The sequence below is a fragment of the Erythrolamprus reginae genome, chromosome 10, assembly GCF_031021105.1.
Source record: "Erythrolamprus reginae isolate rEryReg1 chromosome 10, rEryReg1.hap1, whole genome shotgun sequence".
NCBI lineage: Eukaryota > Metazoa > Chordata > Lepidosauria > Squamata > Dipsadidae > Erythrolamprus > Erythrolamprus reginae.
The window spans coordinates 43,945,033-43,965,474 of NC_091959.1; the positions used below are offsets into that span (position 1 = coordinate 43,945,033).

The window sequence follows — 20,442 nt, forward strand, 5'->3', positions numbered from 1 at the left end:
AACCGGTCGCTGGGATTCGTGCAGCAGAAGGCGGTTCCTGAGATAATCTGGTCCGGTGCCATGAAGGGCTTTATAGGTCATAACCAACACTTTGAATTGTGACCGGAAACTGATCGGCAACCAATGCAGACTGCGGAGTGTTGGTGTAACATGGGCATATTTAGGGAAGCCCATGATTGCTCTTGCAGCTGCAGTCTGCACGATCTGAAGTTTCCGAACACTTTTCAAAGGTAGCCCAATGTAGAGAGCATTATGCACTATGTATGGAATACTTGAATACATAATAGGTTTTTTTATTGTCCTTCCTTCTCTAGTACCTTATGATCCTTAATTACTAATAAAATAGGAAATAACTAAATAGTATGTTTTTAGCCATAAACGCTTTAATCATTGTAATCATAATCTAGAACTGAACTTTTATAGCAATGAAAGAAAATTGAGCTACTTGCCTAATCTGTTATCATACCGAACCTTGCAAGTTCAGTGCAAATAATGCTGTCTATCATTTGTCCTTTTTGTGGCTATTCAAATAATGGGACTTATAGTTCCCTGGTGATTGGCTCAAAGTCACCCAGCTGGCTTTCATGCCTAAGGCGGGACTAGAACTCACAGTCACTTGGTGATTGGCTCAAAGTCACCTAGCTGGCTTTCACGCCTAAGGCGGGACTAGAACTCAGTCTCTCCTGGTGATTGGCTCAAAATCATCCAGCTTGCTTTTATGCCTAAGGCGGGACTAGAACTCACACTCGCCCGGTGATTGGCTCAGTCACCCAGCTCGCTTTTATGCCTAAGGCGGGACTAGAACTCACACTCGCCCGGTGATTGGCTCAAAGTCACCCAGCTGACTTTCATGCCTAAGGTGGGACTAGAATTCATACTCGCTGGTGATTGGCTCAAAGTCACCCAGCTGACTTTCATGCCTAAGGTGGGACTAGAATTCATACTCGCCTGGTGATTGGCTCAAAGTCACCCAGCTGACTTTCATGCCTAAGGTGGGACTAGAATTCATACTCGCCTGGTGATTGGCTCAAAGTCACCCAGCTGACTTTCATGCCTAAGGTGGGACTAGAACTCACAGTCTCCTGGTGATTGGCTCAAAGTCACAGTTCGGCAGTTTGATCCTGACCGGCTCAAGGAACTATTCACTGACCAGGTTGGCTCTGCAAACTTCTCCCAAACTCAGACCAAGTCGTTAGCTCATCGCAAAAATGCAGCCAGTCATTTTGAAGTGACCCGACCACCCCATCTATCAACCCCCCCCCCCCAGCCACGACAGTTGCATTACTGCAACGCTCTCTACATGGGGCTACCTTTGAAAAGTGTTTGGAAACTTCAGATCGTGCAGAACGCAGCCGCGAGAGCCATCGTGAGGCTTCCAAGATTTGCCCATGTTTCTTCAACACTCCGTGGCTTGCATTGGCTGACGATCAGTTTCCGGTCACAATTCAAAGTGTTGGTCATGACCTTTAAAGCCCTACATGGCATTGGACCAGATTACCTCCGGAACCGCCTGCTACCGCACGAATCCCAGCAACCGATAAGGTCCCACAGAGTTGGCCTTCTCTGGGTCCCGTCGACTAAACAATGTCGTTTGGCGGGCCCCAGGGGAAGAGCCTTCTCTGTGGCGGCCCCGGCCCTCTGGAACCAACTCCCCCCGGAGATTAGAATTGCCCTCACCCTCCCTGTCTTTCCTAAACTACTCAAGACTCATTTATACCACCAGGCATGGGGGAGTTCAGATATTCCTTCCCCATAGGCCATTACAAGTTATGCATGGTATGTTTGTGTGTATGTTTGGTTTTATAATAGGGGTTTTTAGTTGTTTTATTATTGGATTGTCACATGCTGTTTTTATCATTTTTGTTAGCCACCCCGAGTCTATGGAGAGGGGCGGCATACAAATCCAATAAATTATTATTATTATTATTATTATTATTATTATTATTATTATTATTATTACTTCAGCGATTCATCTTTTGGGGCCTCGAAGATGCTGATGGGAATTTCCCTTCGTTTTAAACCAGGAAACCAAAGAGCACCCAGAAAACTTTGATGATGGATGTGGCTTCTGTTCCTTGGGAGGAATATGGCGGGGGCCCTGCTCCATAATCGAATCCCCCCCCCCGTTTAAAACAAACAAGGCGCCATTCCCGTTTGCTTCCATTGAAAAATGAATTAAGGTAAATTAAAACAGCCCGAGCCATGTGGCTGCCGGAGGGATCTATTGTTCTCTGGGAGGCAAATGACAGGATTTCATTTGCTCGGCTAAGAAGCGACAGCTTGAGGGGTGTGAAAGCAAGGAGGAGGGAGTGGGGGGGGGGGTTTGGGGGGGAGAGGAAAGACATACTCTTAGTAGTGGGGGATTTAGGAACTGCCAGATGCCTGGATTTCTCACTCACCTGGGTTCTTCAATGGCTTTGCTAAATATTCACGAAACCGACAGCAGCAACTTCCTGCTATTGTCATGCTGGCAATGAGTTCTGTGTTTGCTTTCCAAACAGGCGAGTTCCATTTACTTTATTAGAAGGAGGAGGAGGAGAAGAAGAGGGGGAGAAGAAAGAGGAGGAGGAGGAGGAGAAGAAGGAGAAGAAGAGGGGGAGGAGGAGAAGAAGAAGAGAAGGAGAAGAAGAAGGAGAAGAAGAGGGGGAGGAGGAGAAGAAGAGAAGGAGGAGGAGAAGAAGAAGAAGAGGGGAGGGGGAGAAGAAGAGAAGGAGGAGGGGGGGAGGGGGAGGAAGAGTAGGAGAAGAAGAAGAAAGGAAGAGTAGGAGGAGGAAGAAGAGGCGGTGGTAGTGGTGGTGGTAGGGGGGTAGTGGAGGAGGAGAAGGAGAAGAAGAAGAGGAAGAGGAGGAGGAGGAAGAACAAGAAGAAGAAGAAGAGGAGGAGGAGGAGGAGGAGGTGGTAGAGGTGATGGAGGAGGAGGAGGAGAAGAATAAGAGGAGAAGATGAAGGAGGAGGAGGAGGAGAAATGCTCTGATACATTTCTTATGGAGAATTTTGGGGTTCTTGCACCTTCCTCAGTCAAGAAACTTCAAAGCTTGAAGACTTCTCCAGAGTTGGTTTGGTGCAGGGGTTTGGGAGCCTAGCCTAGTTACTGGGAGATGGTGAGTTCTAGTACCGCCTTAGGCATGAAAACCAGTTGGGTGGCTTTAAGCCAATCACCAGGCGACAGGGATTTCTAGTCCTGCCTTAGGCATGACATAATGAATGTGAATGATTGGTTTTTAAATATAGAGGAGTTTTGGGGTATAACTTATGCTTTGATATTTATTTGTTTTAGTATTGAGATTTGAATGTATTTTAATATTAGATGTCTTCAAGTTCTGTATTTGTTTACTGTGAGCCACCCTGAGTTCCCGGAGAAGGGTGGCACAGAAATCTATTGAATATATAGATAAATAGGTGGATGGATGGATGGATGGATGGATGGATGGATGGATGGATGGATGGATGGATGGATGGATGGATAGATGCATAAATAGATAGATGCATAAATAGATAGATGCATAAATAGATGGATAGATGGATGGATGGATGGATGGATGGATGGATGGATGGACGGATGGTATAGATGGATTGATGGGTAGATGGGTAGGATAAATGGATAGGATAGATGGATAGATGGATGGATGGATGGATGGATGGATGGATGGATAGGATAGATGGATAGGATCGATGGATAGGATAGATAGATGGACGGACGGACAGATGGATGGATAGATGGACAGATGGATGGATAGATGGGTAGATGGTTGAATGGATGGATAGATGGATGGAAGGAGAGAGAGAGAGAGAGAGAGATTGATCTTCATGCAGTCCACCAGCTAAGCTCCATCGGCACATGAAACCCACTGAAGGGATTTACAAAGACACATACAGGGAGATAGAGAGAGAGAGAGAGAGAAACGAGGCAGAGACACACACAAAATATGAACCGAGGCCAAACAACTGCAACTCAAAGCAATCAAGAGGCCCAAACCCAGAAGACCTCGTTCAGAACAAGCATCTGTGCTGTGAGTTATTAGAGGGCCCTCGACAGATGCAATCTTGCCAGCCCCCTGATGTGGTTGGAAATACAGATATGCAGCCTCTTTCTTCTCTTGGACAAGGATTAATGAGAACCTGGGACGGCTGGGGGACCAGCAAGGAAGGGCTGTGAACTCCTTCCAACGTTGCAATTTGTCTTGGACCGATGATGGCTTATCGGGTGGTTTCCATTTCCCCCCCTCCCTCTCCTCACTGGATTATCTGGTGCCCCAGCCCATTAATCTCCTCAAACAAAACCATCACCATCATCATCATCATCAAAGGGGAGAAATATCCTTGGATCTCTGCCAGAGAGAAATTAATAACCTTTCCGAGCCCCCTGGAGAATCCGGACGAACCACACCTACTGATGTCTTTCCTTTCAATCCCATCATGGAAATTTCAACCCTGGCAGAATCATCGAGCCCAGATCTAATTGAGGGTCCCATTTATCTTCATCACCAAAGTTCACCAGCGAAGATGGAAAGCAGAAAAATGAAAAGGAAACAGGGGAGGGTGGGGAGGGCTTGGGTGGTCTTGGCAGGAGAATTGAGGGATCTCGATTTTCCTCCATCTCTCTTTTTCCCCCCCCACTGGGTCCTTAATTCCATGAAAAAGTCTCAATTGTTGTGTTGGCAAACAATGGCTAGCGAGCGAGAAGTTGTTCAAAGGCTGAAAATGGCTGGTTTGGTTAGGGGGAAATAATAATAATAATAATAATAATTACAAGTTATGCATGGTAGGTTTGTGTGTATGTTTGGTTTTATAATAAGGGTTTTTAGTTGTTTTATTATTGGATTGTTATATGCTGTTTTTTATCATTGTTGTTAGCTGCCCCGAGTCTACAGAGAGGGGCGGCATACAAATAAATAAAATAAAATAAAATAAAATAAAATAAAATAAAATAAAATAAAATAAAATAAAATAAAATAAAATAAAATAAAATAAAATAAAATAAAATAAAATAAAATAAAATAAAATAAAATAAAATAAAATAAAATAAAATAAAATAATAAATAAATAAATAGTAATAGTAACAACAACAACAATAATAATGATAATAACAACAACAACAATAACAACAACAACGTCTGGTGGGACCCAGGGGAAGAGCCTTCTCTGTGGCAGCCCCGACCCACTGGAATCAATTCCCCCCAGAGATTAGGATTGCCCCCACCCTCCTTGCCTTTCGCAAACTCCTTAAAACCCCTCTCTGTCGTCAGGCATGGGGAAATTGATTCCCCTGGACCATTCCGTTTTATGCATGGTTTGTATGAGATGTATGATTGCTTTTTATATTAAGGGTTATAAATTGTTTTAACTATTGGATTTGTACAGTTTTTATTGTTGTGAGCCACCCCAAGTCTTTGGAGAGGGGCGGCATACAAATATAATAAATAATAATAACAACAATAACAACAACAAAACAACAACAACAATAATAATGTTCTTGCGAATGCAAGAAAAACGCACAGATGGACTACAAACACACAACTCATGGCCCAAATGCTCCACTGGAACCTGTCCTACAACTACCATGCAGCTGTGAGAGCTATCATGGGCTTTCCTAAATATTTATTATTTATTTATTTATTTATTTGATTTTTATGCCGCCCTTCTCCTTAGACTCAGGGCGGCTTACAACATGTTAACAATAGCTCTTTTTTAACAGAGCAAGGCTATTGCCCCCACAATCCGGGTCCTCATATGCCCATGTTACACCAACACTCCGCAGTCTGCATTGGTTGCCGATCAGTTTCCGGTCACAATTCAAAGTGTTGGTTATGACCTATAAAGCCCTTCATGGCATTGGACCAGAATATCTCCGGGACCGCCTTCTGCCGCACAAATCGCAGCGACCAGTTAGGTCCCACAGAGTTGGCCTTCTCCGGGTCCCGTCGACTCAACAATGTCGTTTGGCGGGACCCAGAGGAAGAGCCTTCTCTCTGGCGGCCCCGACCCTCTGGAACCAACTCCCGCCAGATATCAGAGTTCCCCCCACCCTCCTTGCCTTTCGTAAGCTCCTTAAAACCCACCTCTGTCGTCAGGCATGGGGGAACTGAGATATTCCCTTCCCCCTAGGCTTATAAAATTTATGCATGGTATGTCTGTATGTATGATTGGTTTCTTAAATTGGGGTTTTTTACATTACTTTTAATATTAGATTTATTCATATTGTCTTTTTATTTTTGTTAGCCGTCCCGAGTCTACGGAGAGGGGCAGCATACAAATCTAATAAATAAATAAACAAACAAACAAACAAACAAACAAACAAACAAACAAACCAATCAATCAATCAATCAATCAATCAATCAATCAATCAATCAATCTACCAGCGGTAAAGAATCATAAACCCAAGAAAGTAGTTAAAATCTAGACCATTCTGGAAACTTGGGTAGCCCCCTCCCCATTTTAAGACCCGTTGGAAGAGCACCCCACTCTGGTAGAGAATGAGTGCAGGGATGCTACCTTTGATTTCACCGCAAGGATGATCCTGGGCAGGACCAACACCAGGCACTTCAAAGCGATGGTGAGATACTTCAGGACGAAATCTGTGATCCCCACCATCCACATCAGGTCGAAGAAATCCACCTTCTCCAGATTGGGCTTCAGGAAGATGAGGCTGGAAAAGATTGACAGGAGAAGGACCTCACTCAATTGCGGCATTGTCCATTTGGGATAACCTAAGAACGTAAGATGAGCCCTGCTGAATCGGGCCAAAGCCCATCGAGTCCAGCATTTTGTGTCCCACAGTGGCCCAACAATTGTCCATGGGGATCTTGAGCAGAAAGAGAAGGCAAGACCCTCCCTTTCCCTTGACCCCCAACAAATGGTACTCAAGGGAACCCTGCCTGCCTCAACCAACATAGAAGCGGCACATGGACATCTGTTTCAATAACCACCTATGACACACTTGACATCCATGAATCTGTCTAATTCTACCCTAAAGCTATCAAGGCTGACAGCTGTCACGACTTCTTCTGGAAGTGAATTCCATAAGCCAACTTGTTCTATTTGCCTGCAGGTAATCCTCGATTTAAGGACATAATGAATCAGGAATTTAGGATGACCAGAAATGATGGTTGAAATGATGGAGTCCTTGGGTGCTCTTGGTTGGTTTTCAACAAATTGCTTTCAATTGGCTTCAAGCAATTATTATTATTATTATTATTATTATTATTATTATTATTATTATTATTATTATTAATTGGATTTGTATGCCGCCCCTCTCCGCAGACTCGCTTTCAACAAACAATTGCTGCCAACCTGCCTTCCATTGAGGACCAGCATACTGCACAAATCAAAAAGAGGGCTGTGAAAGTATTTACTGACCCCTCGCATCCTGGACACAAACTGCTTCAACTCCTACTCTCAAAACGTCGCTACAGAGCACTGCACACCAAGTCAACTAGACACAAGAAGAGTTTTCCCCCGAATGCCATCTCTCTGCTAAACCAATAATTCCCTCAACACTGTCAAACTATTTATTAAAACTGTACTACTATTACTACTAGGTTTTTTTCTCATCATTCTTATCACCCATTTCCTCCCACTTAGGACTGTATGACTGTGACTTGTTGCTTGTATCCTTAAGATTTTTACTAATATTGATTGTTTCCTGATTGCTTACTTGACCCCCTATGACAATCATTAAGTGCTGTACTCATGATTCTTGACAAATGTGTCTTTTCTTTTATGTACACTGAGAGCATCTGCACCAAAGACATAGAAACATAGAAGACTGACGGCAGAAAAAGACCTCATGGTCCATCTAGTCTGCCCTTATACTATTTCCTGTATTTTATCTTACGATGGATCTATGTTTATCCCAGGCCTGTTTAAATTCAGTTACTGTGGATTTACCAACCACGTCTGCTAGAAGTTAGTTCCAAGCATCTACTACTCTTTCAGTAAAATAATATTTTCTCATGTTGCTTTTGATCTTTCCCCCAACTAACTTCAGATTGTGTCCCCTTGTTCTTGTGTTCACTTTCCTATTAAAAACACTTCCCTCCTGAACCTTATTTAACCCTTTAACATATTTAAATGTTTCGATCATGTCCCCCCTTTTCCTTCTGTCCTCCAGACTATACAGATTGAGTTCATTAAGTCTTTCCTGATACGTTTTATGCTTAAGACCTTCCACCATTCTTGTAGCCCGTCTTTGGACCCGTTCAATTTTGTCAATATCTTTTTGTAGGTGAGGTCTCCAGAACTGAACACAGGATTCCAAATGTGGTCTCACCAGCGCTCTATATAAGGGGATCACAATCTCCCTCTTCCTGCTTGTTATACCTCTAGCTATGCAGCCAAGCATCCTACTTGCTTTTCCTACCGCCCAACCCCACTGCTCACCCATTTTGAGACTGTCAGAAATCACTACCCCTAAATCCTTCTCTTCTGAAGTTTTTGCTAACACAGAACTGCCAATGCAATACTCAGATTGAGGATTCCTTTTCCCCAAGTGCATTATTTTACATTTGGAAACATTAAACTGCAGTTTCCATTGCTTTGACCATTTATCTAGTAAAGCTAAATCATTTACCATATTACAGACCCCTCCAGGAATATCAACCCTATTGCACACTTTAGAGTCATCGGCAAATAGGCAAACCTTCCCTACCAAACCTTCCCCTATGTCACTCACAAAAGAATAGGACCCAGAACAGACCCTTGTGGCACACCGCTTGTAACCTTTCTCTGCTCAGAATACTCGCAAATTCCTTGTGTGTCCAAGACAAATTCCTTGTGTGTCCAATCACACGTGGCCAATAAAGAATAAAGAATTCTATCAAATAATATTTTCAAATGTTCCAATGGAAAGAATCCCTGCTTGAATATTGCAATAAAACGTTCCAGCAAGGTGCAATTTTATAAGGAAAGGGGAATAAAATAAAGGTGAATGAGGGACAACATCTAAAATTAAGTTAACATAACCATGGAAGGGTCTGGAACAGGAGCATTAAGGCATAAAATATTTTTAATTCTCAAGAAACACAAGGTAGATTTGTGCCACTTCCGAAGGCCAGCGACTGAAATCTTGTTTTTCTGCAAAAATCTCTATGCCTCCTTTGACCTACATTTCAAATTTGGTTACAGCACCACATTATCGCGAGATGTGATTCTTTAAAATAAAAAAGGAGAGAGAGAGAGAAGAGAGAACTAAAATCAAAGTACTCACAATATGGGACAGCACTACAGGTAAAATTAAATCCTAAAAAACAAAACCAAACAAGCCAAATTGAGTGGACTAGTTAAACAAAAAGACAGCAAAAAGAAAGAAAACTCAAAAACATGATCAAATCAAACAGGTAACGAAAAGATGAAGACAACAGAGGGCAAAGAAGAGAAGGGACAGGCAATTGGTTTTATTTCTCTGTAGCAATTGGGATTTCGGTGGCAGTTTTGCCTCTTTAATTTTAATGCTTTTCAGTGGGAACTCTTATAGCCTCCCACAAATAAAGTTTGGGATTAAGTATTCCCATGGTGGATAAGATGGGATAATGGACAGAATAGGATAATTAATAGAATAGGATCTGATAATTACAGTAATAGGATAGGGTAATGAATAGGATAGGGTGGGATGGGATGGTTTAATTAATAGGATGGGATGGGATAATGGACAGAATGGGATAATTAATAGAATAGGATCTGATAATTACTGTAATAGGATAGGGTAATGAATAGGATAGGATAGGGTGGGATGGGATGGGATAATTAATAGGATAGGATGGGATAATGGACAGAATGGGATAATTAATAGAATAGGATCTGATAATTACTGTAATAGGATAGGATAATGAATAGGATAGGGTGGGATGGGATGGGATAATTAATAGGATAGGATGGGATAATGGACAGAATGGGATAACTAATAGGATAGGATGGGATGGGATAATGGACAGAATGGAATAATTAATAGGATAGGATGGGATGGGATAATGGACAGAATGGGATAACTAATAGGATAGGATGGGATGGGATAATGGACAGAATGGGATAATTAATAGAATAGGATCTGATAATTACTGTAATAGGATACGATAATGAATAGGATAGGGTGGGATGGGATAATTAATAGGATAGGATAGGATAATGGACAGAATGGGATAATTTATAGGATAGGATGGGATGGGATAATGGACAGAATGGATAATGGACAGAATAGAATAGGATCTGATAATTACTGTAATAGGATAGGATAATGAATAGGATAGGGTGGGATGGGATGGAATAATTAATAGGATAGGATAGGATAATGGACGGAATGAGATAATTAATAAAATAGGATATATAGTGAATAGGATAAATTACAGGATAGGCTATGCATATAAATCCAATAAATAAATAAATAGGCTAGGATATAAGATATAGAATACAGAATATAGAATAAGGATAGGAGAATAGAATACAGAATAAGGATAGGATAGGATAGGAAGAGAAAATTAATAGGATAGAATGGGGTGATTAATAGGCTAGGCTAAGATAATGTATTGGATGGTATGGGATGGTATAGGATAATTAATAAGATAGGATGGAATAGGATAAGTCGGGGCAGGACAGGACAGGACAAATAAATCCATCCCTTGCCCATTAGATGAAGAGAGCAGTCCCTTCTTCTGAAAAGAAGAGGAAGCTGTTGACTCACCTGTTATACAACTGTTGGGAGTTGAAGGTGTAGAGCAAGTACAGGGTATTCCCTACGAGGAAGACCAGGATCCAGAAAACCATGAAGATGGACCTCTTTTCCTAGAAGGACAGGAAGACTTTGCAGCTGAGGCTACACTGTCCATTATCTAATGGTGGTGCAGCCTCAGTGGCGCAGTGGTTAGAGGGCAGTACTGCAAGCTACTTCTTGCTGCCGGCAGTTTGGCAGATCGAATCTCACTAGGCTCAAGGTTGACTCAGCCTTCCAACCTGGGTAAAGTGATGACCCAGATTGTTGGGGGCAAGAGGTTGACACTCTGTGAACCGCTTAGGGAGGGCTGTAAAAGCACTGTGAAGCGGTATATAAGTCCAAATGCTAAATACAAATCATTCCCTAGGCAGCATCTCATCTCCTCAAGGTTTTCCCCACCTACCATAGAAACATAGAAGATTGACGGCAGAAAACGACCTCATGGTCCATCCAGTCTGCCCTTATACTATTTCCTGTATTTTGTCTTAGGATGGATCTATGTTTATCCCAGGCATGTTTAATTCAGTGACCATGGCTTAGGTTATATATTATAAAAACCAACTAGTTATACACACATAGAAACATAGAAGATTGACGGAAGAAAAAGACCTCATGGTCCATCCTTATACTATTTCCTGTATTTTATCTTAGGATGGAGATATGTTTATCCCAAGAACGTTTAAATTCAGTGACTGTGGATTGACCAACCACGTCTGCTGGAAGTTGGTTCCAAGGATCTACTACTCTTTCAGTCAAATAATATTTTCTGACCTTGCTTCTGATCTTTTCCCCAACTAACTCAGATTGTGTCCCCTTGTTCTTGTGTTCACTTTCCTATTAAAAACACTTCCTTCCTGAATCTTATTTAACCCTTGAACATATTTAAATGTTTTGATTGTGTCCCCCATTTCCCTTCTGTCCTCCAGACTGTACATGAAGTCTTTCCTGGTAAGTTTTATGCTTAAGACCTCCCGCCATTTTTGTAGCCAGTCTTTGGACCTGTTCAATTTTACCAATATCTTTTTTTTACCACTATAGCCGTCTCCCTTTCAGCCCAAGAAATTTGGGAGGTTCCTTCTGAACCCCTTGCCCCATCCATTGTCCAGCGTTGGGCTAAGCAATCCCTTATCTGACCATTCCCCTGGCATCAAATCTTCGCCTGGTCTCCCAAAGCCTTTTCCACATACCATTACAGCTATCTATCTATCTATCTATCTATCTATCTATCTATCTATCTATCTATCTATCTATCTATCTATCTATCTATCTATCTACAGTATCTATCTATCTATCTATCTATCTATCTACAGTATCTATCTATCTACCTACCTACCTACCTACCTACAGTATCTATCTACAGTATCTATCTACAGTATCTATCTACAGTATCTATCTATCTATCTATCTATCTATCTATCTATCTATCTACAGTATCTATCTATCTATCTATCTACAGTATCTATCTATCTATCTATCTATCTATCTATCTACAGTATCTATCTATCTATCTATCTATCTAATCTATCTATCTATCTATCTATCTATCTATCTACAGTATCTATCTATCTATCTATCTATCTATCTTTTTTTTTTTTTTAATTTACTTACTTACTTATTTATTTATTAGATTGGTATGCCGCCCATGTCCTTTACAGCGCAAGAAACTAGGGAGGTTCCCTTCTGACCCCCTTTCATTTTTGCTACTGTATTCCCCTCCCCGGGTCCGGGCAGCAGCCCACCCCTGCCTCCACCCACCTTTAAAGAGATTTGCTCACGAAGGGCTGAATTCGCATAGGCGAATGTGCTGGCCATGCCTACGCAGAGGGCAATACCTGTAGGGGAAAGAAAGAGAGCACTCAACCGGACATCTGATATATAATTAAGAGTGGTTTCGTTCTTTGCTTCCTATGCACCGGGAACTTCCGGCACTCCTAATAAAGGATTCGGGGAGCTGAGTCGGAACCAGTGACGGCCTGCTACCGGAACAGTAAGGTGCTATGTTCTAGTAGCAATTTTTAGGAGGCGTGGACAGCTGCACACCCCCAATGCATACACGTATGCACCTATGAGAGATTTTTTTAAAAAATTTATTTATTCATTCATTCATTCATTCATTCATTCATTCATTCATTCATTCATTTTTTGATGCCACCCTTCTCCTTAGACTCAGGGCAGCTTACAACGTGTTAGCAATAGCACTTTTTAAAAAACAGAGCCAGCCTATCGCCCCCAACTGCAGGCCAGTGAAGCTGACTGTAGATCTGTAGGTCAGCGGTTCAAATCTCATCACCGGCTCAAGGTTGACTCAGCCTTCCATCCTTCCGAGGTGGGTCAAATGAGGACCTGGATTGTTGGGGGCAATAGGCTGGCTCTGTTTTTAAAAAGTGCTATTGCTAACATGTCGTAAGCCGCCCTGAGTCTAAGGAGAAGGGCGGCATTAAAAAATTAAATGAATGAATGAATGAATAAATAAATAAACCAACGTCTGGAAGAACCGCCTCTCTCTCTTCTTCCGCAAAGCCCCTTACCCAGTTTGTGCTGGAAGCAAACTTTCGCCAGCAGGATCACGATGAAGGGTAGGCCTTCCTGCAACCAGGAGATGACTGCCTTCATCTCGGGAAGGGCAGGGGCCGGGGTGCCAGGCGGCTCATCAGGGGTCTCTTCCGGGTGCCCATGGCGGTCGGCGCCACTCATATGGAGCAGGGCAGAGCCTCTCTGGTGGGCGTGGTGGTAATGGTGCGGCGGACGGTAGTGATAGAGCCCCGCCTCCTTGCGGCTGGTCCCCTCCTCCCGAGCGGCGGGCATCTGGATGAAGACCTCGCCTCCTCCAGCTGAGGACCCCAGGAGCAAACTGGATTGGAAAGGGGTGGCCGAGATACTGCCCGATGGGATTCCCCCCAGCCCCGAGAAGAGCTGTTGAGGGGAGGGGGCTTCCGTCTTGAGGCTTTCAAACACGCCTCCTTCGTCCACGCTGTTTTCCGCGGTGATGGCTTGGCTCCGGTTTCTGGAAGACAGGAAAGGGGTGGGCTTGGAGGAAAAGAGTATACAGCTCATCCTCGACTTACGACCTCTGCATAGGTCTAAAGTCACATGGTTGGGCATGCCCAGGTGTGATCCTAGACCACATATGGGTGCTGAGTTCACATTATGCTGTTAGCATAAATTAGCATTTATTTATACATGGTATGCTTGTATGTATGAGTGGTTCTTTAAATTGGGGTTTTTTAGATTGTTTTTAATATTAGATTTGTTTACATTGTCTTTTTATACTGTTGTTAGCTGCCCCTAGTCTGCGGAGAGGGGCGGCATACAAATCTAAATAAATAAATAAAATAAATAAATAAATACATAAATAAATAAATAAATATTTATTTAGTAGATTTGTATGCCGCCCCTCTCCAAAGACTAGGGGCGGCTAACAACAATATAAAAAGACAATGTAAACAAATCTAATATTAAAAACAATCTAAAAAACCCCAATTTAAAGAACCACTCATACACACAAGCATACCATATATAAATTCTATAAGCCTAGGGGGAAGGGAAATTTCAATTCCCCCATGCCTGACGACAGAGGTGGGTTTTAAGGAGCTTGCGAAAGGCAAGGAGGGTGGGGGCAACTCTGATATCTGGGGGGAGCTGGTTCCAGAGGGCCGGGGCCGCCACAGAGAAGGCTCTTCCCCTGAGTCCCACTAGACGACATTGTTTAGTCGATGGGACCCGGAGAAGGCCAACTCTGTGGGACCTAACTGGTCGCTGGGATTCGTGCGGCAGAAGGCGGTCCCAGAGATATTCTGGTCCGATGCCATGAAGGCCTTTATAAGTCATAACCAACACTTTGAATTGTGACCGGAAATTGATCGGCAACCAATGCAGACTGCGGAGTGTTGGTGTAACATGGGCATACCTTGGGAAGCCCATGATTGCTCTCGCAGCTGCATTCTGCACGATCTGAAGTTTCCAAACACTTTTCAAAGGTAGCCCCATGTAGAGAGCATTACAGTAGTCGAACCTCGAGGTGATGAGGGCATGAGTGACTGTGAGCAGTGAATCCTAGGCTTTGCAAACACGGAGCTATGGATAGGCCTGAAGGCCTGGGAAAATTCTAGCTTGTGGCAAAATGTAACAGGATTGTATTTGTTGCCACCTCAAACTTTACTGCCAAAACATAGATTCTGATTGACAGCAGCAAAAGACCTCATTGTCCATCTAGTCTGCCCGTATATTATTTCCCGTATTTTATCTTAGGGTATATATGTTTATCCCAGGCATGTTTAAATTCAGTTACTGTGAATTTACCAACCACATCTGCTGGAAGTTAGTTCCAAGCATCTACTACTCTTTCAGTCAAATAATATTTTCTCATGTTGCTTCTGATCTTTCCCCCAACTAACCTCAGATTGTGTCCCCTTGTTCTTGGGTTCACTTTCCTATTAAAAACACTTCCCTCCTGGACCTTATTTAACCCTTTAACATATTCTTAATAGGAAAGTGAAGCAGTTGCCAAGCCTCTAAATTTTGACTATAGAAATATAGAAACATAGAAGACTGGCGGCAGAAAAAGACCTCATGATCCATCTAGTCTGCCCTTACACTATTATTTTATCTTAGGATGGATCTATGTTTATCCCAGGCATGTTTAAATTCAGTTACCAACCAGGTCTGCTGGAAATTTGTTCCAAGGATCTACTACTCTTTCAGTAAAATAATATTTTCTCACATTGCTTTTGATCTTTCCCCCAACTAAGTTCAGATTGTGCCCCCTTGTTCTTGTGTTCACTTTCCTATTAAAAACACTCCCCTCCTGGACCTTATTTAACCCTTTAACATATTTAAATGTTTCGATCATGTCCCCCCTTTTCCTTCTGTCCTCCAGACTCTACAGATTGAGTTCATTCAGTCTTTCCTGATACGTTTTATGCTTAAGACCTTCCACCATTCTTGTAGCCCGTCTTGGACCCGTTCAATTTTGTCAATATCTTTTTGAAGGTGAGGTCTCCAGAACTGAACACAGTATTCCAAATGTGGTCTCACCAGCGCTCTATATAGCGGGATCATAATCTCCTTCTTCCTGTTTGTTATACCTCTAGCTATGCAGCCAAGCATCCTACTTGCTTTCCCTACCGCCTGACTGCACTGTTCACCCATTTTGAGACTGTCAGAAATCACTATGTGACTATGTGACCATGGCGATGCTGCCTCGGTCGCGAGTGCGAAAAGCGGCCCTACTTTTTTTCAGGGCTGTTGTAACTTGGAACGGTCACGAAACGAACGGCTCTGTTAAGTCGAGAACTATCACTCCAGGGCCCGTCCTCTAAATGCAAAAGAAACATTTAGTGGACATAAAAGGAATGTCCCACAAGGAAAAAGGGTTGAAACATTGCAAAATCTCTTTGGATTTTCAACCCTTTGGAGATTTCTAAGTTTAGAGCTGCGGCTAGCGTTAAGGGAATTCACCCCACTTGGGTCTTCTCCCCAAAGCTTTCTGCAGTTCCAAGCCCTCCTCCTCTCTAGATATCTCGGCTGTGCGAAAACCCTCCCTGGGCACCACTCTCTACCCTGAAGTTTCTAAACCAAGATTTTTATAGCTAGTCTCCAAGGCCAGGTTGACAATCTATTGCACCGCAAGGGTTTTTAGCAACGAAGCGAGAGAAAACGCTGTCGAAATGGCCCAATGCTGAGCGAAGGTCATCTACTTTTAATCCTATTTATTTCACACACTTCCCCACCCCACCCCCAAATAGCCCATGTTTCTAGGAAACGCTTTTATACTTATTGTACCTCCTCGGTGTTCAATATTAAAAGTTGTGGGGAGCTTTATCACTGGAAGCTTTCCGGAATGGAATGGAGTGGAGTGGAGTGGAGTGGAATGGAATGGAATGGAATGGAATAGAATAGAATAGAACAGAACAAAGATAGACTACACTAGACTATAGACTGGGCTGGGCTGGGCTGGGCTGGGCTGGGCTGGGCTAGGATAGAATAGAATAGAACAGAATAGAACAGAATAGAATAGAACAAAGATAGACTAGACTATAGACTGGGCTGGGCTGGGCTGGGCTGGGCTGGGCTGGGCTGGGCTGGGCTGGGCTGGGCTGGGCTGGACTAGAATAGAATAGAATAGAATAGAATAGAATAGAGCAAAGATAGACTAGACTAGACTAGACTATAGACTGGGCTGGGCTGGGCTGGGCTAGAATAGAATAGAATAGAACAGAATAGAACAGAACAAAGATAGACTAGACTATAGACTGGGCTGGGCTGGGCTGGGCTAGAATAGAATAGAATAGAATAGAGCAAAGATAGACTAGACTAGACTGGGCTGGGCTGGGCTGGGCTGGGCTAGAATAGAATAGAATAGAATAGAATAGAGCAAAGATAGACTAGACTAGACTAGACTAGACTATAGACTGGGTTGGGCTGGGCTAGAATAGAATAGAATAGAACAGAATAGAATAGAACAAAGATAGACTAGACTATAGACTGGGCTGGGCTGGGCTGGGCTGGGCTAGAATAGAATTCAATAGAACAGAATAGAACAGAATAGAATAGAACAAAGATAGACTAGACTATAGACTGGGCTGGGCTGGGCTGGGCTGGGCTGGGCTAGAATAGAATAGAATAGAATAGAACAGAATAGAACAAAGATAGACTAGACTAGACTATAGACTGGACTGGACTGGACCGGAGCAGACCGGAACAGAACAGAACAGAACAAAACAAAGATAGACTAGACTAGACTATAGACTGGACTGGACCGGACCTGACCGGACCAGAACAAAACAAAACAAAGATAGACTAGACTACACTATATACTGGACTGGACTAGATTGGACTAGAATAGAGTAGGGTAGGGTAGAATAGAGTAGAATAGACAATAGAACAGAATAGAATAAAATAGAACAGATTTTTATTGGCCAAATGTAATTAGACACAGAAGGAATTTGCCCTTGAATGTGCACAACAGCAGGTGAAATTGACTGTCAATCGGTGTTGCTTCCTACGTGGACAGTTTGATTTCACAGAAGTTTGACTGACTTAGAGTTAACTCCTCAAAACCCACCTTTGTCGTCAGGCATGGGGGAACTGAGATATCTCCCCCGGGCCTATACAATTTACGTATGGTATGTTTGTACGTATGTCTGCTTAATAATGGGGTTTTTAAAATATTTTAAATTGTAAATTATTAGATTTGTTATGAACTTTTTTATTCTGTTGTAAGCCGCCCCGAGTCCACGGAGAGGGGCGGCATAAAAATCAAATAAATAAATAAATGAATGAATGAATGAATGAATGAATGAATAAATAAATAAATAAATAAAATATTGTGTTATTTAAGTGTGCCCAGTGATGGTCTCCCATGGGAACGGTCAGGAACGCAGTTCCGGTAGCAAAATTTGGAGCCCCACACCAGAGCACCCAATTTGCACTGAAGGATGTTGAAACAAAATGCATAAGCCACGCCCACAGTGTGGCAGTAAAAATTTTGGTAGCCCATCACTGAGTGTTCCCTTTATTTTTTTTGAGCAGTGTAGTTTAATCCAGGCGTCTCCAAAGTTGGCAATTGGAAGACTTCTGGACTTCAACTCCCAGAAGGTTTGGTATTGGAGGAGCTGGTGTAAGGCCTGGTTCTTCTGCTGCCAACGGTGTTTTCCAGGGCCTAACTCACCTGTATGAGCAAGGGCGTCCTTACCTTTCAGGTGGAAGGCTGTCTGTGATGCTGCTGTGCCTTCGCTGCATCTTTCTCAGCACTCTGAAACACAACACGCCCCACATCAACGTGGGAGGTCAAGGATGCCTGGGCTAAGAGAGGATGATGGGCTCCCGAGGATGGTCCTGGGCCCCCAGAGACATAGCACAAAGCCCCACCTGCAACGGAGAGCAGCCAAAGGGCCGCGGCATGAACCGGGAGGTAGAAATCAGACATTTCCAAACATCTGGCAGAAATTAAGATTTTTATCCCACCTTTATTATTTTATAACTCAAGATGGCAGACACTGATAACGTTCCCTCCTCTTCCTATTTTTCCCCACATCAATAATTCTCTGATAAGAGTTGGGGTGAAAGAGAGGGGCTGTCCCAAAGTCACCCAACTGGCTTTTATGGCACTAGAGCTCACCGGCTCCTGGTGATTGGCCAAACTCATCCGGGCATCTTTCATGGCTAAGGCGGGACTAGAACTCACATTCTCCTGGGGATTGACTCAAAGTCACCCAGCTCGTTTTTATGGCTAAGGCAGGAGTAGAACTCACCGATTCCTGGTGATTGGCCAAACTAGAACTCACCATCTCCTGGTAATTGGGACTAGAACTCCTTGGGACTAGAACTCACCTCCTGGTGAGTGACTCAAAGTCACCCTGCTCGCTTTTATGGCTAAGGCGGGACTAGAACTCACCGATTCCTGGTGACTGGCCAAACTAGAACTCACCGTCTCCTGGTGATTGGGACTAGAACTCCTTGGGACTAGAACTCACCATCTCCTGGTGATTGACCGAAAGTCACCCAGCTTGCTTTCATGGCTAAGGCAGGACTAGAACTCCCAGTCTCCTGGTGATTGGCCCAAAGTTGGGGGTAGGGGGCTCTGGACCCCCTCAACCTCAGTGGGATGGGGGAAGAGGTAAGAATATGTGCCTTCTGTCCCCTGTCCTAATGTTTCTCTCTTACTAGTATCATGTATATAAACATTGTTATATCTTTATATACAAGTGAAGGGCTGAATTTTTTTTTACTACCACACTGGGGGTGTGGCTTATTTTGTGGGTGTGGCTTGCTGGCCAGGCAGGAGTGGCTTGACGATCATGTGACCAGGGTGGCTTAAAGGTCATATGACTGGCTTAAAGGTAGCCCTCTTGATGTCACTCATGTCAAGGGTTAGGGTGCCTGGCCTCTCCTCAAAGAGATACAATTTCCCTATCTATTTACTATCACTGAACATCCAAAATACACTATTTAATTCTATGTATATATGCCATATGTGTACATACATTTTACACACAGGCCCACAAAAAAAATGCATTATCTACCATATAAACTGTATGTAAATGTACACACACACGGAAGCACAGCTCTTCTAATATTATTCACATTCAACCTCATTTACTATGATAGGAAAAACATACCCAGAGCCCAGAAGGGGGAAAAAAATTCAAAATTTTTCTACCAGTTCTGCATACATACATACCCATAGGATCCCATCACTGGATTGCCTTCCGTCCCCTGCCCTAATGTATCTCTCTCACTAGTATCATGTCTATAAACATTGTTACATCTTTGTATACCACCAAAATAAACAAATAAAATAAAATAAAATACATAAATAAATGCTTGGGAATATTTGGGGTGTGGGAAAAGGGATGGGGGGGCACCTCTCTTTTAGTATCGCCTGGAATCCCGCAGTGAAATGGAAAGGCAGGAGACTGAAAGGAAAAAGACCCCAAGAGAAGCTCAATGGAAGGAGAAGTGGGATGGACGGGGAGGCCAAGATCGCTGCTTCGCCCCCTAACCCCCTTCCCCGGCGATCTTCCTCCGGGTTTTCCTTTTGTGGACCCCTTCCCACCTCAACACCAGACTCAAAAGGGGGCGAAACCAAAGAGCGGCTCTTCCCCGCGCCGCGCGTAGCGCAGGAGGGTCCCCGCGTAACCATCTTTTTTACCTGGTTCCCCGAGAGCCGGCCGGTGCGCCCCTCCCCCAGCTTTCCCTTTTCCCCCTCCCCCCACCCCTTGCCAAGCCGTGCATGTGAC

General features: G+C 43.4%; 1 protein-coding gene across 1 annotated transcript in view; it reads right to left on the reverse strand.

Moving 5' to 3' along the window:
• Positions 1 to 20,415, reverse strand: part of RNFT2 (ring finger protein, transmembrane 2) — a 45,862-nt gene extending 25,447 nt beyond the window's left edge. The window contains exons 1-6 of the mRNA XM_070762941.1: positions 20,355 to 20,415; positions 18,396 to 18,571; positions 13,231 to 13,706; positions 12,458 to 12,534; positions 10,673 to 10,773; positions 6,493 to 6,646 (exon numbers count right to left, since the gene is read on the reverse strand). Of these exons, the coding sequence (XP_070619042.1) occupies positions 6,493 to 6,646; positions 10,673 to 10,773; positions 12,458 to 12,534; positions 13,231 to 13,706; positions 18,396 to 18,478 (891 nt within the window). The 5' untranslated portion in view covers positions 18,479 to 18,571; positions 20,355 to 20,415. The remainder of the gene's footprint in view (positions 1 to 6,492; positions 6,647 to 10,672; positions 10,774 to 12,457; positions 12,535 to 13,230; positions 13,707 to 18,395; positions 18,572 to 20,354) is intronic.
• Positions 20,416 to 20,442: the final 27 nt, after the last annotated feature.